The sequence below is a fragment of the Diplotaxodon limnothrissa genome, linkage group LG7, assembly GCF_057381915.1.
Source record: "Diplotaxodon limnothrissa isolate DT_005_m linkage group LG7, D_limnothrissa_male_GT1.1, whole genome shotgun sequence".
NCBI classification, from domain to species: domain Eukaryota; kingdom Metazoa; phylum Chordata; class Actinopteri; order Cichliformes; family Cichlidae; genus Diplotaxodon; species Diplotaxodon limnothrissa.
Window position 1 is genome coordinate 47,039,022 of NC_140602.1, and position 25,014 is coordinate 47,064,035.

Below are 25,014 nucleotides of genomic sequence, written 5' to 3' on the forward strand. Positions count from 1 at the left end.
CATGATGTAATTCTGCTACCGTTTACAAGCGTATGAAAATAACTGAATCGTATTAGACTGTTGACGTCACTGTTAATCAGATTGTCTGTCCTCAAAAGTTGTTGTTGTTTATATTTACATGCAGAGGACTGAGTTACAATTTATGGTACTTCTGCCTCTGCTTCCTGTTTAAACCCCATTGAGAGCCAAAGCCGATATTCCTCTCTCACATGTGTGTTTGTAACGCATGTGCATGTTGATGTTTGTCTGGGGGTGGGTGTTATTGCTTGTATTCACCCCACTCTTTCTAAAACCACAGTAATCCCCTGGGCCTAAAAGAGGAAATCCCATAAATGAGCCTCAGCCTCCACTTCCTGGGAGCACACTAGCTGTGCCACAGCTTACATTTTGGTCTCTGTGGGCTCTCTCCAGTCAGTTTAAAATGCCTTCAAATAGGCCCCAAAGGCTTATCAATAGACAGTAAAGCAAGAAGTAAGTAAAGCAGCATAAAATCTTCCACAATAAATTTGTAATATGTTGGGTGTTCTTGGCATTTTTAGCTGAGCACAACGGGGCATTGTTGATTTCTGAGTCAGTGGTCAGTTTTAGGCTCAGCTTTCCAGAGAAACACACGCATGCACTGCTCGTTCATGCACACAATTCTCTACTTCTTCCAACATGAGCCCCCCCACACACACACAGTTTGTGAACGGACCGAGTCTGTGGGCCATTATGCCGTTAAACACATTGTTCATCTGTACGCATAATCCCAGCTATTGGCAAGCAAGCAAACAAGCTGTCAGTTTATCCTGAGTTAGGTCTGATCCTTACAGCTTGATGATGATTGGCATGCAGAGAACCTGCACAATTAACCTCCCTATAGTCACCGGGAGTTTGCTAGACAAGAAGCCATTTCTCACTTGTTTAAATCGCCATTTGGCAACAGAGGTAGATTTAAAATTATACAGGATGTGCTAATGTTTTTCCTCTTGGCCAAAAATGGTTTTCACCACAAGCACATCTGGAAAGAAATATATATATAATAAATATAAAACTGTTGTATTCGACTTAAGCGTTTTTTGTGTTCAGTCGTCCATTTTGAGGATTTTAAATGAACATTTAAACACAACCCTAAAGAAAATATTTGATTAAGTTAATTTTAAATACTTTGTAAAGACTACTTTGCAGACAATGACCGTCTAAAATTCAAAGACGTCCATATTAAGTTAAATAATTAATCCAAGTATACAGCGAATAAAGCACTGATTACCTTAGCTTTCAAACTGTAAGGTGCACTTAAAATCTTTTAATTTTCTCAAAATCGACAGTGCGCCTTATGTATCAATTCTGGTTGTGCTTACTGATCTCGAACCGATTTCATGTGGTACACGGCGCTCAAAAATTTGTCAAAATGTTTTTGCGCGACTTTGGTAAGCTACGAACCCGCGCCGCTTGATGGATTGTTGGAGCATTACGGCTACCGTAGCCATAATGCCGTTCAGGAGCCTCGCGGAGTAACACGTACTGTGATTCAACATAAAGGTGTGTGGACCCCAAAATGGCACGTGTTAAGAGATATGCTTACGAAGCGAGTTTAAAACTCAAGGCTATCAGTCGCGCAATTCAACTTGGGAATAGAGCAGCTTCAAGAGAATTCCGAATTAATGAATCAATGGTACGGAAATGGAGGAAGCAAGAAGATGAACTGCGCCAAGTAGAGGAGACCAGACAGAGTTTCCGAGGGAACAAAGAGAGATGGCCACAATTAGAGGACACGATTGAACAGTGGGTTATTGAACAGAGAACAGCAGGTAGACACGTCTCTACAGCCTCTATTCGACAAAAGGCAACAGCAATAGCACGAGACATGAAGCTCGACGACTTTCAAGGAGGTCCTTCTTGGTGCTTCCGTTTTATGAAAAGGCGTAATTTCTCCATCTCCACAAATACTACTATCTCGCAGCAACTGCCAGAGGATCACGACGAACAGCGGGTCATTTCTCGCGTCTGCTGCAAGAATAAGATCACTGAAAAGAAGATCCAGAAGAATTTGGATTCGCGGAAGAGGAATGAACGGGAAAAGTGAGTGCATTGTTCTGTATTTTATGTGTTACAACTTTTGAGAGTTATTGTGAATGGGTTGAATAAAGTTTGACTTATCTATTTTGTTTCGCTTAATGCCCCTTCTAATCCGGTGCGCTTTATGTATAAAAATATACCCGTTCATTGAAAAATACAGAACGTATTAACTGGCCACTTCATTAGTACACATGTTCAGGGCAAATCTGGCAGCAAATTAGTGAATGTAGGTATGATCAAGGCAAATTGCTTGAGATCAAAATAAACATACACTGGGACTATGTGCACGTTAGCATATGCTACTTCCGGTGCGGGAACTCCTGTGGGGAGCTTTGTTTCCGGTGTCCTATTCGCGCCTTGTTTACGGTCCAAAACAAGTTAAGCAAATGAATGAATCAAGCAGCGATTTACATTTCTATAGATGTCTTGGGCATTTACCCAATATATCTGTAAATGATGTTCATCGACTTTTCGATATTTTTCCCCCGCCTCAGAGCAAAGGAGAAAAGGGATTCAAATGTTATAGTTCTCAGTATCTGTAAACAGTGGTCCCTCGTTTATCGCGGGTGTTATGTTCTAAAAATAACCAGCGATAGGTGAAATCAAGTAGCCAATTTTATTTTTTGACGGTGCAAAAGTTTCGTGGACATCATGGACATACAGTACTGCTCGTCAGAGTCACACTGCTAGCATCGATGCAGCGATTCCGTACTGTACAGGAGAGACGTCAGGGAGGAGATCGTCTGCAGCGATCAGGACGCAGGACACAATGTGACGTAAAAATAAGCATGCAAACTTGCACTACAAAATCCGCGAAAAAGCGAGGTGAAAGGTGAACCGCGTTATAGCGAGGGACCACTGTAATTTTGAAGGTAAGTCACAACATACCCTTCGTAAATACTAATGTATAGAAACCCTTATCAGCAATCATTAATTTTTTCTGTGGCTTTTTCCAGAGGTGGGACCAAGTCATTGTTTTGCAAGTCTCAAGTAAGTCTCAAGTCTTTATCCTCAAGTCTCAAGTCAAGTCTCAAGTAATGTCAGGCAAGTCAGAGTCGAGTCTCAAGTCACTGGTGTAAAAGTCCGAGTCAAGTCACAAGTCTGAAACTTTGAATTTCAAGTCCTTTCGAATCTTTAAAAAAAATATGAAAAAAGCATGTTGCAGTTATGCTAAATGTAAATATTAGACCATGTAATTTTAAAATCTGTTTTTCTCAACACGTGACAAAATAGTGAACTTAGAAAATATACACAAATTGTGAAATTGCACCTCTTTAAAATGCAGCTCAATTAAACCTATCTCCAAGAATAATTTTCACCGACAGTTCTGAGATAAGCTGCATGTTATTCTTGGATGCGGTTGTAGGACCGGCTTTAAAATCGCATGACAAAAATATCATACACATTAAAAAAAACTGTATCACCAACGTAGCCTGGACAACATTTGCTAGTTAGATGAAGTCAGCTATCTCATCGTAGCATATTTATATGCATATTTATAATTATACGGTTCTTGGAGTGAGTGCATACACTCATGAAGTTTAGTAACTTCAGGTCACTGCAACAAGCCCAGGTACAGTTTACCGCCGGATGGGTGCAGGACCTTGAAATGTACCGTGTAGAACGAAAGACCATCGTACCTATCATAAGTTTACCAGTCTCACAAATTGTCTTCATAAATACACATTCCTTAACCGTTTATTAATAGGACCTTTGAGCTCAACGGTAATTAATTAGTAGTGGAAATAATTTCTGGTACGCGTTACAGAAATGTAGCAGTGACAATAATACTGTATGCTGTAATCGTACTGGGCAATTAGTGATACAAAAAACCTGTTTTATCCTGTGAATAAAAGTATATGTTTTTGTCAATGTACCATGGTAATAACAGAAGCGAAACGCAATATTGTGTCAGGACAATTCACTATTTATGCACAATAAATAAAGGAGCATAGTGCAACAATTTCTGTTCAGCGCCAGACTTGCTTGTAACCTATATCACCAATTATGTTATGAAAATGACGTATTAACTACTAAAAAACACTGACCTTCGTGTAAATGCTTGGAGCAGACTAACCTGTGAGCTGGAGTGTTCTGGGACGTTATATTTGATCTTTGAATGGCTGCAATCCAGGCCACCCGTCGCCTCTTTGTTACTTCGGAAACATGGCTCGAACAATTTCTCTTCAACGACGTAATCCGATAACAACCGATCTCTTTACCTGTCGGCTTCCCGTGGCTGTCATGCGACCGGCTATTGCAGTTAATAATACAACAGCTTCTTGACATTTTTGTGTTTCTTTTTATCGCTGTGTGACTGATTTCAATTGAAAGCCTGCTTGCGCTAGTACCTCTTGCCACGAGTTCCCAGAATCCTTTGCGGTTTACCCCTGAATGACGTCACATTTTCAATCTCTATATAATATGCATGTTAAATTTTATATTTGGGGTGAAATATCAAGTCTTTTCAAGTAAACCGGTTCAAGTCCAATTCAAGTCCCAGGTCATTGGTGTAAAAGTCCAAGTCAAGTCACAAGTCTTAGAACATTTTTTCAAGTCAAGTCTAAAGTCATAAAATTAATGACTCGAGTCTGACTCGAGTCCAAGTCATGTGACTCGAGTCCACACCTCTGGCTTTTTCTCACGGTTTGTTAACATGCTGTGCGGGTCTGCACTTGACTAGCTGATATCGAGATAACGGGAAACATCTAGTTTGACTATTCTTCACCTGTAGTTTGAATGCTGAACATTTGCCTGTTTAAATCATAAGACCAGTTACTATACAGAGATGTGCTTCTGAATGTGGACGATGTGTCTTCTGCATGCAGTAATGCAGTTCTGCTTGTGTTGAGTGATGAAAAAAACTGATCAATCTAAACTCTTTAAACGTCAAAATTGATCATTAGATTTTTTTTATGACACAACAGTGGTGAGTGTTTCCACCTTCTGCTCTTCTGCTCTCGGTCTGATTGACCGCAAAGTAAAGCTACCGGAAATGTACAACCCCACATCCGGTCTCAAACCAGGAAGTTAGCATTTTCTCGTGCATGAGGTCTATTAGCTCAAGAGTAGTGTTTAGAGAGCTTCATGGAATGGTTTCAGTGGCTGAGCACTTGCGTTACCTTACATCCCCAAATGAGATGCAGTGGTTTAAAGTGTGCCGCCACTGGACTGCTGATTTGTCACTCTCTAGAGTGATGTATCACACTTCTCCAGCTGGCTAGCTGATGGACAGATTTGGTTTGGTAGTTGCCAGGTGAACGGTACTTGTCTGACTGCATTTCAGACAAGTGTAGTTTGGTGGAGGGGGAATATGGTGTAGGTTTCTTCTTCAAGAGTTGGCGTTTGAAGCAGGAACTCTCAATGTTTCAGCATACCGAGCAATTTTGGACAATTTCATTCTCCCAACTTTGTGGCAAGAGTTTGGGAATGGTGTCTTCCTGTTCCAACATGACTGCATACCAGTTTACAAACCAAGGTCCAAAATACATGGATGAGTAAGTTTTGTGTGGAAGAACTTGACTGGCCTGCACAGGGTCCTGAACTCAACGCGATAGAAGACCTTTGGGATGAATTAGAGCGGAGATTACGAGCCAGGCCTTCCCGCCCAACATCATTGTCTGACCTCACAATTGCGCTTCTGGAAGAATGGTCAAAAATCCCCATAAACACACTCCTACACCTTTGTACCAACTTGGATTGGTTGTGGTTGAGGCACCACAGCCTACAGGAGTATCAATGCTGACCATCCCTTTATGACCACAGTATATCCGTCATCCTCCACCAATATAGCGCGCCATGTCATAAAATTCACATCATTTTAAACTGGTTTATTGATCATGACCATGAGTTTACAGTTGAAGTTGGCTGCATAAAATATTGCAGGGAAGTCAACCATCACGGTCCTGACGGACATGGGCATTCAAGGCAAGCTCAGTGGCAAGTTCTTAAAGCTCTGACTAGCACTGCAGAACAGGCTAGTCGTTGACTTTGAATCAACATTAGAGACACTATTTCAACTAAAGTAAAAGCGGTAACTGCAGCAATAAGGTAAATTAAGGGAGGTAATGCAGAGGGACACACACCCGAGATGGCAGATGTCGCTGGTAACACTTAGCTCCACATTCATACCATGAATGTGGCTAACAAATCTGCAGCATCTGTGTGACGCTATCATGTCAATACGGACCAAAATCTCTGAGGAATGTTTCCAGCCGCTTGTTGAAACTGTGCCATGAAGAATTAAAACAGTTCTGAAGGCAAAAGCAGTTCTAATCCAGCACAACTGAGATTTATCTAATGAAGTGGCTGATGAGAGTATGTCAAAGGGTAAAATCTGCAAAGTGCTTTGAGTGGTGAGTAGCAAAAGAAAAGTGCTATATAAATGCCAGTCTATTCCATCTCATGAATCAGTGTGTGCTTGTGTCTATTCCAAAAATGTGGTCCTGGAAACTTCTCGTACCTGGAACTAACACAAAGACGGGTTTAAGAATTTTGGTAGATGTTTATCACCTTGTGAGGTAGCTGGATTCTCCTCAGAATCGTGATAATGAGCAAACCTTTTTTGCCAAATTTCCAGCTTTGCGCTTGTAGCCCAACCACAGTTGGCTTGAAAAGGTCAGTGTCTTGCGAGGATCTATTGGACGTGTTTAAGATGCGACAAAGTGTTTATATTGCTTGGTAAAATAAATGTAGTTTAATAAAGTATTCTGATTCTGATTGATTCTGTTTTATTTAGCCTAATCCTGCCATAACTATGAATTTTGCTTTTGTCTGCTGTTGCTGACTGTAGCAAAAGGTGGAGTGCTTCCCAGAAACTGTGCTGTGTTGATAGATGACTAAAGCTCAGTCCAACCACACTAGTTTTCTTGTTTTGTTAAGTGTATGACTTGGTTAAATGAGCCCAGAGAATATAATAAAGCTGCTGTAGAGAGTAATGGACATTTTCTTTTCTGAAAACAACACGTCAAGTGGAGGTCTTCTGAAAATATCTGAAAAGTATAATGTGTAATTTGTCAGTCACACATGAGCTCTTGGAAATAAAACAGTCCAGTTGTTAAGTGGTAAGAGGTTATTCCAATTGCAGTTCCAAGGTTGCTGAATTGAATTGATTTTCTGTGCAGATGTGCCACGAGATCATGGTGGTAAGAATCTATTATGATCCTTCTCTCAAATCACCAGTCAGAAAGATGTTGTGGGCAAATGTCTCCTATAGAAATGCTTCTCTGAAAAGCTACAATATATGAATAGATTTGATTTTAAATTAGTAGACCTGTGGTGTCACAAGGACATCATAAATTACAAAAACTGCACAATTTGTGACTACTGTATTTTCTCCCTGGACACAAAGACGGTTAAATTCACATGTAAAGAAAAAAGTAGAATTAAGATTTTCTGCAACAAAAAAGAATGTGAATTGTGCAGTATTATCTGTATTTGACTTTCAGTATTCGGAGGTTCATGTAGATTTTAGATCTGCGCGTTCTTTCATAGGAATAGTTTTATTTGTTATCAGTGGAGCAGTCTGTGACTTAACCCATTGTGCTTTGAAATACTTGGAGTGCTTGTCCATCAGCTTGTACCAAAAACATGGCTGCATATTCCATCTTTTCTTTCCTCTGGGGATTCTACGTTTTTCTCAAAGGTACATCACAACTGTGATTATTTTAAGTTTAAGATTTCAAGTGAAGACCTTTTCTGTTTGTATAGAGAAGTTTCCCATTTTAATTTAACCTATGGGTTTATATTGTAGTTGTACGTTAACTGCTCACTTCACAAGCACTATATTCAGTATTTGTAGTAGCTTACATACAGCATTGAGACAAATTGGGTTATATAACTGTTACAAAGATTCCATGCTCTTAATCTGTCTCTCCTCAGCTACCCAGAGAATGGTGTGGTGGAAATGCGACCGGTGGATGTGCGACCACGTGCCAGGACACTGCTGCGGTGGGACCAGCTTGAGGTGGGCATGCATGTGATGGTCAACTACAACATGGAGACACCAGATGAAAGGGGCTTCTGGTTCGACGCAGAGATTGTGTCCCTCAAGCAAACCTCCCGCACTAATAAAGAGCTCAGAGTCAATATCCTCCTCGGGTGAGCATCTTCCTTCAAGATTTCAGGGTGATGCTTTCAGGTGTGAAGGCATTAGTGCTAGTTTTATTTTCTTTATCAGAATATCAGTTTGGCAAATCTTGTGTTTTTTCTCTCTCTCTCTCTCTCTCTTTTTTTTTTTTTTCCTTTCCATGTCACATGCTCTCCATTTAGGGGTCCTGGAGATGTGATTGGGGATTGTAAAATTCACTTTCTGGATGAAATCTACCAAGTTGAGAAACCAGGAGCTCGTGCACTATCGGCTGCAGACGGACAGTTTAAACGTATGAACGAGCTCAATCCTGAGCACTGAAAATAATACCAAACTTGCCGTTAATAGTTTGCGCACCAGTATTCAGAAGGCATACATTTGTTCCCAAAGTTAACAAATTAAAAAAAGCTGAGGAATTAGTTAGAAAAAAGAAGAAATAAAAACATTTTCTATAGTGGGTCTTTATTCTTAGTCAACATGTTTTTTTTTTTTTTTCCTCACAACATGAAAAATGTTTGTAGAGCCACTGTATCACCAACAGTTATTAGTGTCAGTCAGAAGAAAAAAAGGAAGACTGATGTTAAATTATTGTTATTTTGCTAAAAAGCCTGAAAACCAACCAAGTTGTCAGCCACTGTTTTTTGAGTTTAGATGTGCTGTTGCTAGTTTCCTCAGGTCTAGAGATTGCCTAGCAACCACCAGTCACCATGGAAGAGTATCCCCCAACTGGTTGCAAGTGGTTGTTAGGTGAAATCGGTCACAAAGAAGATTACAGTATGTCAATGAAAACATCTTTGCCATCGCTTTGATTGCCAGCAGTTTGCCACGGTTGCCTGTAATTTGTCTGGAATGCGCCAACTTGTCTGCAGACATTTGCCAACTACTCTGTAAGCAGTAGTGAAACTTTGAAGAGTGCAACACAGCTCAAAGTAAAAGTTGTGCCTTTTAGAACTCGGTTTCAGTGGTAATGAGCCATTTTTTACCTTGAAAGGGAACATTCTGTGTTCCTGGTTTGTTGCACTTTTTTTTCAGGTTTCACGCACAGTGGTCAGTTAGCAAGTGTTTGCAGACAGCCTCTGTGCAGAAGCCTCTTTGTGACCGATTTCACCCACCGACAGTTAGTAAACTCTTACCAGCCAGCCAAGGAATACATACATATTTTTCGACCAGAGGTTGCCAGGTGGTTGCTGACTGTGTGATTGATGCCCAACTCGTCTTATAACAGTGCAGCCCATCCTTCTTGTTTTCAGTCTGCTTCAATAGCACAGTTGGCATAAAAAAACGTCCCAGAAAACAAATTCTCGTTTGGGAAATGAGCAGATATCAAGCTGAAACACTAATAGCTGTTATTCAAAATAAATGAATGTATTATTGATTTGAACATGTGACAAATACACATTATAGATAGGTTACTTGAACAAAATGAAGTCTGACAACTTAAGACTGAAGAGTAAATTATGTCTGTGTGTGGATTGACCTAGCATTTGTAATATTAAATAAAAACAGTTGGGAATAAGTTGCCCTAATAACCATAATGCAGAAAATCATGTGTCTCATGCTTAACATGTCCCCTTGCAGTGCTCCTACAAAACCTACGCCTGCCAATCCTTTGTCGTTATGTAGTGCAGGAATACCATGATATTATCATTCTGTTCATACATGTGTTTGCATTTATGAATGCTGCAGGAAAGAGTGGTCCGGAGTGTAAGCACTGCAAGGCCGACCCTGACGCAGAGTGCCGTTTCTGCTCCTGCTGCGTGTGCGGGGGGAAGCAGGACGCTCACATGCAGCTGCTGTGTGATGAGTGCAACATGGCGTTCCACATCTACTGCCTCAACCCACCGCTGGCCACCATCCCAGATGACGAGGACTGGTGAGAGAGAGCGCCGCTCGACATTTTGCTGCGAGATTTTGAGCCTCGCAGTCATTTAACCAGGAAAAAAGGCTGATGAGTGCTGTTTAAATGTGGGCTGAAATGTATTAGTGTAGTAATTAAGCGGTGATTGAGGGTAAAATCAATATATAGTAATGAAACCATGCGCTCACAGGTGGGAGTTAATCTAATCTTTGAAAGACTTTCTGCCAAACAGATCTCCACGCCTTCTTGGCATCATTTTCTAAAACGGCACAAAGCTTCATTATCTTGCGTTCTGGGTTCTGTCTGTTTCTCCCACAGTATTGCAACGAAGTCAGAGAGATTATTGGAAAAACAGTTCAGGTACTGATTGTATCTGGTGCGGAGAGAAGATAATACTAATGGCTTTGAAAATAAACATTTTTAATTTTTTGTCAGTGTGGGAATTTAGAAAAAAGCTTAAGAAAGATTAAATCATGGAAATTCTTAATAATTAAGGTTTACAAAGAGCTCTGGTAAGGCATGCTTTGAGAACAGCTCGGCCTGCTTTTCTGTTGTTCTTTGTATAAGTAAACGACAATAAAACAAGACCCCTTCATCTATCGTTTTTAACTTTTTGATGCATTTTCGTAACGTCCACAAAAATTTCATTCTTTTACGTTATGTTTCCTAAACCTAAAAAAAACTTGTAGCTCAGGGATGTCAAACGCATTTTACATTATGGGCCACATACAGTTCACTTGGATGTTTGTAGGTCAGATCAGTGATTAGATCAGATCCCTGAGATACCACAATATAAGAAAGAAAAGTGCAATTTCAACAATATATCTGTTTTTATACATGATAAAGAAATGCTGCTTTAGTTAATGAAAGAAATGTCAGTACGACTCTTGTGCTTAAATTTTAAGAAATAAAATATGTAAATAATTTTATAACTGGAAAAAGATCTGGTAACCATTGCTTATTGACCGTCCTGTAGTTATGAAACATGAACTTTGTGTTAAATAACAGAAAATGTCCCCTTTTTTGTGTGTGTGGACCCATTGTTTAAAAACACAACAAAACAAAAAAATCAGAATTTTTTTTCATTATTAGCACCTTTTTTTTTTTTTTTAAATTTTACATGACTGTCAAATTCTGTTCATATAATTCAGGGCTCTCTCTCTCATTTTAGATCCCGGGGAGCATAAAGGCTAATTTGATCTTAAATTGGCTGGGCCACTAAATCTATGGGATTAAAGTCCTAAAAAAAACCCACCCCAATATTGTTGCTTTTTCTTTTAGTGTAAAACTGTTCAAGGAAATGTTGTTCGCATATCACGAACTACTTATGTCTGTTTTTTTTCTTCTCTACATTACAAAGCAGTGCTGCTGTTGTAAATCAAAGAAACCCATTAGTACTGCTTCTTGGGCTCACACTTTGAGAAATTAAGTGCTGGCAGCTCATTATCCAGACATTTTCTTATAATTAGAAAACAGAAATTATGTTGTTTTTATTTTTTCTGTAGGAGGAAGACATACTAACAGTACATTTAAAAAAAACACCTTGTTTTAAGTCAGATAATCAGCCAATAGTAGCTATTTGTGGATATATTGGTATTAATATTTACAGCAGCTGATCAATTATAATTTTATAAGTAAAGAAGAGGCGGGACAGATATTCTTTAACTGTGTTGTAAGTGTTGATGATGCATACTTTCCTCATCAGAGGGCACAGTTTCCATGTTGGCAACACTTGTTGAAGCTGATCAAAGCAGAGTTGGGCAGAACGTGAATGTGTAAGCCACGCATATATCATAAAATAATATCAATGACAAATGTTATGAAAATCTAATTAAGTTTTGCGTGTCTGAAAGACAAAAATATCGGCGGATATATCACAATTTTAAAATCCCCAAATATTGGTGTTGCTATCAGTCTTAAAAATCCCATATATGTTAAGTTGTAACATTGTTGCTGCAGTTTTTTGATTTTACAAAGCCAGAGTAGAGGCATTTGTAGGCTGGCCTAAAATTTTAGGAAGCACTGACGGAAATTGTTTCCTTCTTATTTTGCCAGGTACTGTCCAACCTGTAAGAATGACACCAGTGAGGTTGTCAAGGCAGGCGAGAAGCTTAAAGCCAGCAAGAAGAAAGCCAAAATGCCTTCTGCAACCACCGAGAGTCAAAGAGACTGGGGAAAGGTGAGACCCAAGGGCACCCTAAAGCACACATACAGCAAAGGTGGACTGACAGCTGCTCTGTAAGAATGAAAGTGAATTTCAATAGAAAGCTGGAGGGAAGAGTTCATATTGTCCTGAAGAAGCAAAGGCCATGTAGACAAATACAAATAAAACAATAACAAAGCAGGGGGTTTTTTTCTCGAAGGGCTTTTCTCTGTTTTATTATCAAAACACTAAAAAGTGCTTCACTCCATCATATTGGCTATGAGAGACAGAAGAGGCGTTTTACATCTCAAAACCTGAATAACCAGATCACTGAAGGAACTAACTGTAGAGGCTAAGCCTACGCTTGAAGCCACTGAGGTGGTCGTTAACGGGGGTGACGCGATGTCACTGGTATGCATGAATTAAGTTCACAGTCCAATAAATCCAGCAGTATGTATCTTGTCCTTTTTGGTCTTTATTCTGTATCGACTTAGCATAACAGCGCAACGGTCACAAACTGTTTGCCTTCTCAATGACACACCTGACGCCGATTACGTGCGTCTACCTTAAATACCTTTACATTACATAATCAAAACAGAAAAAGGTGACCTCTAGTGACCACATAAGGTATTAACCCAAGAATGGCTCCTACACTAACGGTGAACATTTATGCTTCCAGTGTAGTACATTTTATAATGGAAACAGTATATTTACATAGAAATGTTCATAATGTTTTAACATGACTTACTTTACTTTAATGTTTGTTTCCTTACAGTTAATTTCTGTTGTGAGTTTGATAGTTTGTTTAGTCTTTGAAGTCTGAAAAAAAAATTAGTTTTAGTTTAGTAGCTTCGGTGTTAGCTTAAATTTTTTATTCATTATTATAATAGCTGTGATCTTTGTCATAAGTGAGATAGAAGAAATTAACAAAGCAAAACACTTTAGACACTCTGAGTTTCTGTAAGCATGTGCATGAAAGTCTCACCAGACAGGCCATGAGGTCTGCGGCGCTCCAGACTAAAATTAAATATATTTACAGTATAGTTTTATGTTGTTTTACGTAGTTTTGTGCAGTAGCTTTCACGTTTTTAAGGTGAAGGTTTTATTTTTGTTTTAGTGAGACACAATTGTTTTTTTTCTTCACACCGTTTCAGTTTACTCAATGACCTTACGACAAACTGCTATAAGAAGAAAGCTAAGGCCATGCAAGCAAACATCGTTGTATTTCATTCACTTAATCCAAGCTGCCTTTTCTTCAGTTTACTTTTTACATGTTTGCTGTCAGTTATTGTCTGTTGTGTATGTTGCATTATGTTTGATCAGAGACAAAGTAGCTTGTTTCAAATTAAGTTTTCACGTAACAGACATACTCCATTTATAAGGTTTTATTGAACGTCTCATACATGTGGCTCCATAGTGTTGTGGTTAACACAATCACCTTACACACCAAAGATTCCTGGTTTGAGACACACACATAGCCTCAGTGGGGCTCACAAGCTAGCTTACACAGTGCTGTTCCTACGCCCGGATAAATGGGAGCATTTCATCGGGAAGAACATCCGGTGTAAAACCTGTACTAAATCAAACATGCAGATCCATCTGCTGGGGGAGACCCCTTGGGATAAAAGGGAGCAGCCAAAAGTAGCCTTTTAATAAGCAGTAGATATAATGTATTATAAGTTAAGCATTTATTAAGCTTTATGCCGCCATCCCAAAGTGACTTTATAAATTCAGTCTTTCAGTCACAATATACTGATTTTGTCTCTAATATTGAATTTAAAATTTATTGTCATGTCAAAAACAGGCAGATGATAATACTGTAAATGGCCAAGCGGTCTAAACAGACATGATTGGTTTCACTTGAAAGTTTATCACAGCTTTTTCACTATTAGCAACAACTACACTGCAGCGTGGTTACACACTTTACAGCTGAGAAAATAAAGGTTACTGCTGCTAAAGGCATTAATTTTTATGCTACTGTGGTTACTCCTCTCGTACACCAAAAGACTCGCATTCCACACCAAACCCGCTGAGTTGGGGTGAGTCACTGATGCAACAATAGTCACACTCTTCAAAGATGGGGACCGGGTCTACCACCACTCACGGACGGTCAGCTACCGTCTTCAAAGCAACTTCGGTGCAAAGCAGCAATGAAACGACAATAACATGGTGTCAGGCAATTTTGAATGGGGTTAAATTGCACGCAATCTGTTTGTGGTAATGTGATTAGTAGCTGAGAGAAACTGGTGAAAATTTCAAGTCTGTTACTGTCAACATACACAGAACTGTGCATTAAGCAGAAATTCACATTCATTATTTACAATCTGAGACTCTCTCAGACTGTGTGTTGGCTAGGGCTGAACGATTATGGAAAATAATCTAATTGCGATTTTTTGCCCCAATATTGCGATTGCGATGCGATATGCGATTATTTTTTAAGGTCTTTGTCTTCTGTATTATTAAACAGAGACAAGCAATACATCATATAGTATGGCCAATACTATATTACATTAATTTTAAACTGTTCTTTCCTGGAAGACAGACCTCTGTTATGATGACATGAGGTGATGCATGAATTGATGACTGACATTTTTATTTAACTTCTTCAATCACAACAGTATATTTGAACATACACAATAGTTTATTTTTAGCTTACAAACATCTGAGCATAAAGTGCTGACAAGGAACCCTGGTGTAAACATTAAAATGAAAGTCAGTACAATGTGCAGATTGCAGAAATATACATAAACAAAATCAGTGGCTTTACCACACTCAGTTTTTCGACATCTGTGAACTACTAGACAGTCATTCAATTAAAAAATAATATTAAATAAATAAAACTAATAAATAAAAAATACACACATCTTACTGATCTCTGCAGTCAGTAACATTACACATAAAGTGCAAACATAATAGCAATTGTATAAACACACACACAAACACGCCTTTAAAATTTAAAGGCGTGAAATTGGACGGTCTAGCCTTCTGATTAGCTAATCAGAAGGCTAGTTCTGATTAGCGTCACCGCTGTCTCGGTGGAGTTTAATAAACTCGGCCGTCTGCTTCTTGCTATCTAAAATATAACCAGACACTGGTGTAAATTCTCGACTGTCTCATACTTCTGTTTAATAAGTTTTCTGTTTGACGTTTAGTCAGCTGTGTGAAAACCAAGGAGGAACCCACCCGGGGGATTAATAAAGTTTTATTTTATCTAATCTAATAACTTTAATCTCAGCCAAACCGATTTACTCACGAACAAACAAAACACTGAAAAAAGCCCAACAATAACATTTTTAGGTTGTCTAAGTGACTTATATATTACGTTTAACCCGAGCAGCGAAACTCCGCAGTGATCTGAAAATGATGTGCCGGGAGTTGTGCCGTTCTCGGCCGCATCAGTAATCCTCGAGCTCCCGGCTAGCTGTCGAGCTGGTGGGTAGCAGACGCCTCTGAAAACGTCGAAGCACTTTTGCAAATATGGGATATCTTGATAAACCGAGCAGATATTTGATGTTTACACAACTACTTTCTCGCCTGAAAATATGTTAAAAGTTTATTTTGTGACCCAGAAAGATTAGTATGAGTAATTTTAAAACTTAGTAGCGGCCGCCATTGTTGGAAACTGGAGTTTGGCTGGGCCGCGCTATGAATTCTGGGATATGGTAGTAATTTGGACAGCCTTCGGCGCGTCGCTGTGACGTAATCGGTCTACAAATGCGGCCTCAGGAGGATGCAGCCCATGAATTTGGACATGTCCAGAGTATAATCGCAGCCTTTGCGGTTAGAAAATTGCACTTGATCATGTCGCGATATTATCGCAAATGCGATATATCGTTCAGCCCTAGTGTTGGCAGTCTGTCTTTGTGTAGAAATGACAATTACTTGTAAACCTTCGCAGATCTGTGTGAGAGTGATTTTAGTCAATCCAACAGAATAGAAATTCAATCCAATCACAGAGCAGTCACTGACTTTTTAGTAGTGGCAAGGAGGTCTTATTTCTACTCTGGTGTGACGGAGCACAGGTGCAGATACGCTGTGGTTACCTTACAGACGGTGAACTGTTGAACGTTTAATCCTCAATCCTAATCAACGATCTGTTTGTTTTTTGCCGCTGCTCCTCCACACTCTGTGATTTACCGGCGCTCTGAGCTAACGCTAGCTGTTGTTTGGCTGGTCTGATGAGTCACTGCAGTTTGGTGCACTGCATATATCAGCGACATTTGTTCATGTTTTTGTCTTTTTTTTTTAATATTTGCCTATTAGTCAGTTGTTATTAGTCAATTATTAGTATTTTTGGATGCCTTAATGTCCTGGTTTATAATGCCACTTTGTCAAAGGTGTTGATTCACAAAACACTTCAATAAATAAAGTGAAGGATCTTTTTTTTTTTTTTTTTACAATATGGCCAATTGAGTTGTGTATATAGTCAACTTGCACATTAGTATATATGCACAAATTTGGCTTCATAGTCAGAAAATAATAATCTGCTTTACTATATTTTTGCTTTTTTTTTTTTAGTGCAGTAAATTTGTATATGCAACCAGAACTACATATATAATATCTAAAATATATTAATTTATCATATGTCAGCTAAAACTAGCATTTTGATTAAAAGGTTTGCACATTCTGGTGCATTAACCATTACAGAAACATTAAAAAGAAATTTTTTTTGGTAATTACCAGTAGGCCTACTGTTAAATTTAGGGCAGCTGTGGCACAAACCTTACACTATGTGAAGGTCTAATAAATTTGTTAAGTGCTGTGGATATATAAATATGTATGAGTAGAATATGTAATTATATATTCTGAGCAGCGTTTGGTAGCTGCGGCTCAAGTGAAGGACAAAAAGTTAGCAGTGATGCTCTGTGCTATAGATTTATTTTCCAAATCACACCGCTTTGCTTCACAATTTAATCTAAAACAACAGAAAAAAATGGCACCATTGTGTAAATGAGAGGTAAAAAAAAAAAAAGTGAATGAAATGTCAGACATCATTTTCTCATCACAGGCTAGACGATCGCCTATTGATGTGTTATTGATTATGAAGGGTTTTGATTATTATAATGAGTGTGAACTTGCTCCATTCACTTTTTCAAGGCGTTAGAAGGTCGCATTTAAACTTCCTACTTGGCAAAGCAACAACTGCATCCTTGTATCTGCTGAAACAGAAAATGAGACAGGGAGACTTCTCCCGCTCACTTAGTTGCTTATTTAATTTGAATCTGATCTAAGCATGCTGTTAAATATTTTCCTCAAAATCCCTTCAGATTCTTCTCATGGCCTGTTTCCATCCTGGCCTTGCTGTCTCTCTGACGCTCTGCTCCGCGGTGTGTGTAATGTGAACAATGCCATTAAGCATGACTTAGCCACTTTCCTGGAACTGCCAGTGGAAAATAACTCCTTTCTTTACCAGAATGCTCCCTTTCTCGGTGGACTAATTGAAAACAGCCTGGCTTGTGTGTTTGGGCACATTTATGCGCCCTGAGTCATGCAGCATTTATACTTGACTTTTCTTATTAACACGATTTTAGAACCCTTAAAATAAAACGCTTTTCCTCGCAAAAGCTGTCTTGCATTCTGACTTTCAAGAACCGTATATGCCACCTAAATGGGATGCTGATCGCTGTTAAAATATAACTGCTGATTAAGCTACTGTACATTTGATATTTGCATGACCGCTGTGCTAAACGAATGCAATATAAAGGCATTTGTGCTCATTTTGGTATTTTTTTGTGCACATCTTTGTTCTTTCTTCATATAATTGCAGGGTATGGCCTGTGTGGGGCGTACTAAAGAATGCACTATTGTTCCTTCAAACCACTATGGACCCATTCCTGGTGTTCCTGTTGGTACCACTTGGAAGTTTAGAGTTCAGGTTAGCTGGCGTTATTGTTTTTTTAACATTGCATGATAATCAGATATATTTTGAACATTTAAAGAAAAATCATGCCTCACTCTGCACTTCTGTTTCTCCTTCCGTGTATCCCCCTCAGGTGAGCGAGGCAGGGGTTCACAGGCCACATGTCGGCGGCATCCACGGGCGCAGTAACGATGGCTCCTATTCGCTGGTGCTGGCTGGAGGCTTTGAAGATGAAGTGGTGGGTCCTATAATGTTTCTCTCCCCGTGCTAGTTTATTGTGAATCTTGCACGTTTGCCTGTTGTTCGTGATGTTATGGTCACTGTGATCTGTGGTAGGACCGGGGAGACGAGTTCACCTACACGGGCAGCGGGGGTCGTGACCTCTCAGGAAACAAACGGATCGGAGAGCACTCTTTTGACCAGACGCTGACTCACATGAACAGGTGGGGCACTTGGTTGTTTCTGATGTCCATGCTTCTTAATATGAAAGCTGCCTCGCTTCAGGTTTATTTGCTTTAATCTCTTGATTTAAATAACAACATGAAGTATAGCCTTCACATTCATTGTCTCGATTTTTAATTAGTAAATAAATCCTTATTTCTGTACTGAAATAAGGATTTCTCAACCATTAAGCCATCATTTCTTGTAATTCTCACATGTAATAAAGATAATTCTGTTTTGCCCGACCCCTTCAGGGCACTGGCCTTAAACTGCGATGCACCTCTGAATGACAAAGACGGAGCAGAGTCCAGGAACTGGCGAGCAGGAAAACCTGTACGAGTGGTCCGCAGCTCCAAAGGTCGCCGCATTAGCAAGTATGCTCCCGAAGAAGGAAACCGCTACGATGGCATTTACAAGGTATCGCCAAATCTTGTCCACCAGAAATACATCTGCTTACTGCAAGCAGCACTGCATAAAATAGTGTCGATATAGAGTGCAGGTTGTGTACAAACTTACAGAATGATTGAAGTTTTAAAAGCTGCCTTTCAAGCTATATGGGATCCTATTACAGCCGTGTTTCTATAACTAACACTGCGCTTCTAAATCTTCATCTTCTTCTGTCTTAGAAACCGTTTGTCACCAGTCTTAAGTCAGAGCTGCTTCAAAACTTCAGTTCACTTTTTTTTTGAATGAAATTTGCTGTGGTTGATGGCGGCTCGTAGGTGGTAAAGTACTGGCCAGAGATCGGGAAGTGCGGTTACTTGGTGTGGAGGTACCTGCTGAGACGAGATGATCAGGAGCCAGCGCCTTGGACCCCTGAAGGTGTGGAGAGGATCAAGAAACTGGGCCTTGCTGTTCAGGTTAGATATGTGTCTTAAATCAGGCACGTGTGCCTTTGTTGGTGCACTTCATTTCTACTTTTCAAAATTAGGTTCAATCTTCTTTGTCTCTCCTTGTGCGTCTGCAGTACCCCCCAGGCTACTTGGCGGCCATGGCCAACAAATCAAAGAAGGAGGCTTGTGCTCGACCCGGTCGGGGCGGCCGCAGTAAGCACTATCCCGGGAGGGGGCGGCCACGGAGGCAACGCAAGATTAAGGAGAAAGAGGAGAGCGATGACAAGGAGGAGGAGGACGAGCATCCAGTGGCCAATGTGGAAGAGGAGTCTCCACAAAGTAATGGAGTGCAGAAGACAACAAGAGATAGTGGTGGGTGCTTTTAGAAGCTCAAAGCAGGTCAGACAAGGTATTGTGAGACGAGGACAGGTGAGACCAGTGTGATCACTGAAACAGTTTTGAAGATGGGAAATGAATATTTAAAAGCACAAACTCCACTAGGATATTTTTTTTACCTAGCCATACACCACTGTAAATATATATATATATTTTTTTAGTCTCCGAGGATAGATCCTTCTGTTTCTGAAGTCTTAGTTTGTTTTCTCAGCAGAGTCAAAACCGGTGGAAGAGCCTCCTTCTAAACGGGTGAAGATAGAGGAAACCTTCCAGCTGTCAGAGCAGCAGCAGCAGTTGATCCAAGAGGACACAGCCAACAAGAAACTCTGGGATGAAGCCATGGAGCACCTTAAAGAGGGACCGGTATAAAATTTAGTATACCACAATACACATCTCTGGTTTATGTTTATAAAAAATGTTAAGTATCTCACAGCAACTCGCTCCATGTGCTCTAAATAATAAATCTTCTCGATGTAAGAAGATTTACTGACTGAGATTTACAGCCTGTCTGTTGCTGTTGATTTATAAGTAAAGCAGGTTAAAAAGGCAGCAACATCGCCATAATTCAAAATTGCTACAACTTTAGTGTGTTTGTTTCTTTCCCACCTTCATTCCTTTGACGTTTCTTTTTGAAGAATTTCCTTCGCAAGATGGAACAGATCTTCATGTGTGTGTGCTGCCAGGAGTTGGCCTTCCAGCCCATCACCACTGTCTGCTCACACAATGTTTGCAAGGTATAGGATTTGTTTTCTAACTATTATGTGGACATGCTGCGGTTATTGTTTGTTGATTATTATTTCATTTTGACTTTTTGTTTCACTAGGTTTCCACATTAGGTGTGCTTGTTTCAGTTTAGCTTTTTATTGTTTGAAATGTTTAGTTTGTTTAAGTCTCAGTGTTTTAATCTTTTTAAGTATTATGCCAGAGGGAATGATTTTAGCAAGTACGTCAGTACAGGTATAAACATGTTGATCAAAGCTTCATCGGACTTCAAGTATTAAACAAATACTTAAAATAAGAAAATGTTACCTGTATTTTATATTGTATATTTTAGTTTTTTGTCCACATTCACAAAATCACATATTACTTTTAATATTTTTCAAGAATCTAGTTTATTACTTTATTATTTTTGTTAAAAAATTGTTTGGTTTTTTTTTCACATTTTGTTTCAGTTTTTTGTTTGTGATGCCCATTATATGGTGTTTTAAGGTGTGTGAAAGCAAAAAAAAAAAGTTCGTTTTAGCCTGTTGTTAGGTGGTTGCCAGGCAACTTGACAGCATAATATGTCACGCACAATTGAAGTCTTGCGAATATAAATTAGATTTTATTTTTGAGAAATAAAAATGTTTGATGCAGTGTTATAGGTGCATAATTTTAAAAAACAGTTTATTTAAGCCTGTTGCTCTGTGGTTGCTTGGCAACATGATCACATCAGAATATATGATGAGGATGAGAACCTTCAGGGGCTCAGGTGTACATGTGTACCAAGTTTGCTTAGTCAGCTCCTGATTGTGTAGGGGGAGAACAAACACACAGTCTTCATGTATTACAGTAACGTTCACCCTTCTCTTCACAGACCTGTCTCCAACGGTCGTTTCGGGCAAAGGTGTACACCTGCCCCGCCTGCCGCCACGACTTGGGCAAGGACTACGTTATGACCCAAAACAAGACGCTTCAGATGCTGCTCGACCAGTTCTTTCCCGGCTACAGCAAGGGCCGATGAGGTCGAAATCACGTTTATAAGTAGGATACACGCACATAAGCACCCATTCTGTGCACCCTCGTATACTGTCAAGTACCTAGAGCTCCACTTTAAAATGCATTGCACACTCATAATGTACTTACCCACGGGCTAATGTATATTGCATATACAGCCATTTATGTATACAATCATTCATACACAAACAACCTCAGTAGGGACTGACCTCATCTGTTGAACTTGGACTGTCTCCATCAGCATCACCAGCCTGAAAAATCAACCGAGGACATTTTTTAAAACTTCCTGCCACACGAACGCACACGAAAACCAATGCACAAAAAAAAAAAAAAAGAGTCCCCAAACTCACGCTCACACTAGCCATCTCAACAGTTTTTCCCTTTCCACCGTGTTGTCCACCGGTTCAATTAATTGCGTTATGCCGTCAGAGTGCAAATTCTCCCCCGGCAACATCACAAGCGCAGCAGTTAAGAGTTTAGTTTCCTGCCACCCTGTTTGCATTTTGTGTACCATGCATGCAGCTTTACACCAAAGCACTGAGCCAATCGGAGCCGTTTCTGAGCTGGCTAATAAAAAGTGGCCGGTGCTAGGAGGCGGCGGAGGTGAGTAGGTCGTTTGACTGAGAGGGTGCCCACAGAGTTGATCTGTTGTTAACGTGCATTTATAATGAAGCACACTATGTCTTATTCCCATGAAGCACTTTATTACCGACATGTGGAGCAGGCTTGTTTTGTAGGTTAATCAGGAGCAAGTGCTAACATCCTGCTCCTCGTGTCACTTGGAATAATGCCATTGCTTTGCCTTGAGCTAACGGGAATAGCAGATGTCTCACCAGGGGTAACTTTCCTTGTATTGGCAGGGAACACAAATTGGCAACTGCATCCAGTTTGTTTAGAGTGCTGGAAAATTTATGGTTCCAACAAAGCTGCAAATTTTACATACTGATGAGACGCACCAGTGAGTCCCCTCTTTACGTTTTACGTCGAGTCAGAAAAGCCATTTGCTTTAATAAAGACACAAGGCCACAGGGCCGATTATGGGCAAAGATTGCAGGAGTCTGCTTTTAAAAAGTAACCTCGGCTGGTGATTTGTGCCTGAACACGAGATAGAACAAACACACTGTTGAAACTTCTTCAGAAGCACCAAAAAGTCCAGCAGTGTCAGAAATGTGTTAAACGTCACACGCGGAGGATTATAAATATAGTTCTGGTTCACGGTTGTACTTATTAAGTCAGATGACATCGACAAAACTGTCCTGGTATGTCAGGTCCATATGTTCTGGTGTTTTTCAACGAATGCTTTGATGTTACAGGAATAAAAGACTAAAGAGTTTTTAGATGCACTTCTGTTTCAGTGACTGGTGTCCCTGCACTCAAGAAGGCCTTCACATAAAGCTGGCTGGTCTTTATTGTTCATCTGCTGCTGTTCTACCTGTTAGTTAATGGTCGGTGGAGAGCTCTGGAGGTGTCCAGCATGATGTTATTCTCCTCTATTTTGGAAAACTACTTTTTTAAAATGCTTTTTTTAAATAAATAAAAAAAGTTTTTTTTTTTTTTTAATATATATTTAGCGACCCATCCCTGATGTTAAACTAGACTACTAAAAGCACTTGGAGTGCACTGCATAAATCATTAGCTTCTTTGAGTTTGAGACACTATAACAATACCTAGTCCAGGATACTACTGACACTCAAAAATATTCTTACTTATAAGTTGTTTGGGTTTTTTTCTTTCTTTCAATGTTTGACCATAAATCACATTAATCCCCAATTGTTATTGAACTTCTTGTTCTTTATTTGTATGTTTGGCTGCATAGTAACACGTGGTAACAGTCCTGTCATCACCTGTTGGACCCAAAAACAGCACATCCTCACCCCCATGTTCACTTACCTTGTGTTATTTTTTTCTGCTGTTGCCTTTCATCAGATATTTTGTTGACATTGAATTCAGAAGCCTCTGTGCCCTCTGACAGTATCATACTTTAAAAAGGTGTTGCTTTAATTGTGAGCGCAGGAGGCAGATTCGCACCTCTTTCCAGTGCTGATATGGTACTTTAAAATGTCCAGGGTTGGCAGGTCTGATAGCAGCTTTAACAAACGCCTCACGGAGAGCAGCAGCGGCGCAGTCTCGGACAGAGGTCACCTGGAGCGCTGACGTTCGGTTCGTGCATCCGAGTCGGCTTTGTGGGAAAAATGTAGCCCTTAAGGTGCAAAGGCCTTCGAGGCACAGACGTGTTTTGCGTAAAGCTGAGACGAGGGCAGCCTCAGCTTTTTTCTTTTTTTAAAACTCTGCTGACATTCAGATCAGAGGTGAACGCTGTCTTCTTGTCTGACCCCTCCCCCTCGAACCCCCCCTTCATTGGCAGGCTGTTTGTATGTGGTGATGTCCTTGTTTCTGCTCAATCATTCAGGATTTTCTTTTTTTGTTGGGGTTTTTTTTTTGTTTATTTTTTTCTCTTTTTTATTAACATGCAAGTACAGATGCTACTATGGTCTTTAAAGCTAACTGTGATGTGCATTACTTCCACTGTTGCTTAATATTGTTCAGATTTATTTCTTCTTGCATTGACTGGCAAGCTGATACCCCTCCTTTCTTTCTCTGCCGTGACCTTTGCTTCCTCCTCCTCTCACTCCACTGTCTCCTGCCCTCCGTGAACCTACAGTACTAACAACTTTTAGACGTCTTGTGGACGCTTGGCTTCAGTGCTGTGTTTTTTTTTGTTTCGTTTCTTTATTGCACTCTGTTGAAGAGAAAAAAAGTTTAAGAAGTCACATTTGATTTTCCTAGAATGCTTACTATTATCTGTGTCTGCACACCTTTTTTTTTTTTTTTTTTTTTTTTTTTTTTTACTCAGCCATTTTAGTTGCTTCTGTTTTAATCATTAGTCATTTTTTTTATGTTGGCGACTTCAAACATTTGCAGCAAACGCCAGTCTGAGGAGTTTTATTGCTTCATATTGTGATCTGAAATTTTATACATGTCATGATATTACTTGATATGTACCTATTAAATATTTGGATTCAAGAAAGCAATGCTTTGTAATAGTATTTTTTTTTTGTATTAACGAGGTAGGATAAACACAGTGTAAACTTCATCCTATTCTTCTTCAAGCTCTGCTTTTTACTGCTTATAATGTATTTTGTTATTATAGTTAGATTTATATATTCAAAATAAAACAGTCAGTAAATCCATCTGACTGTTTTGCAGGTAAAACAAATATCCAATCAGTCTCCTTGTTGAGGTCAGAGGAAAATGGCCAGATTGCTTTGAGCTGAAGGCTCGAAGCTCAACAGTAACTCAAATAATTAGTCATTACAACCAAGGTAAGGAGACCAGCATCTCTGAATGCATGTCAAACCTTGAAGCAGATGAGCTACAGCAGCAGAAAAGTCACAGCAGGTGCCATTCCTGTCAGGTAAGAACAGGAAACTGAGGGTACAGTTCACACATGCTCACCAAAATTGGAAAAATGTTGCAGGTCTGATGATTTTCTATCTCTGCTGCCACAGACAGTAGGGTCAGAAATTTTCAGTAACTAAATAAAAGTATGGATCTGTTCTGCTTTTGTGTAAACAGTTCAGGCTGGTGGTGATGATGTAATGAATTGGGGGATATTTTCTC

At 39.6% G+C, this 25,014-nt stretch overlaps 1 protein-coding gene across 2 annotated transcripts in view; it reads left to right on the forward strand.

Moving 5' to 3' along the window:
- uhrf2 (ubiquitin like with PHD and ring finger domains 2) overlaps nt 1–24,201 on the forward strand; it is a 52,305-nt gene extending 28,104 nt beyond the window's left edge. The window contains exons 4-16 of one of the 2 annotated variants that reach the window (XM_085359782.1): nt 7,939–8,157; nt 8,329–8,438; nt 9,833–10,019; nt 12,060–12,183; nt 17,915–18,022; nt 18,141–18,245; nt 18,344–18,450; nt 18,703–18,865; nt 19,171–19,308; nt 19,416–19,653; nt 19,889–20,040; nt 20,313–20,411; nt 21,254–24,201. In XM_085359782.1, coding sequence (XP_085215908.1) covers nt 7,939–8,157; nt 8,329–8,438; nt 9,833–10,019; nt 12,060–12,183; nt 17,915–18,022; nt 18,141–18,245; nt 18,344–18,450; nt 18,703–18,865; nt 19,171–19,308; nt 19,416–19,653; nt 19,889–20,040; nt 20,313–20,411; nt 21,254–21,400 — 1,897 coding nt within the window. In that variant the 3' untranslated portion in view covers nt 21,401–24,201. The remainder of the gene's footprint in view (nt 1–7,938; nt 8,158–8,328; nt 8,439–9,832; nt 10,020–12,059; nt 12,184–17,914; nt 18,023–18,140; nt 18,246–18,343; nt 18,451–18,702; nt 18,866–19,170; nt 19,309–19,415; nt 19,654–19,888; nt 20,041–20,312; nt 20,412–21,253) is intronic. The other variant, XM_085359783.1, reaches the window with a different exon arrangement.
- The last annotated feature ends 813 nt before the right edge of the window (nt 24,202–25,014 follow it).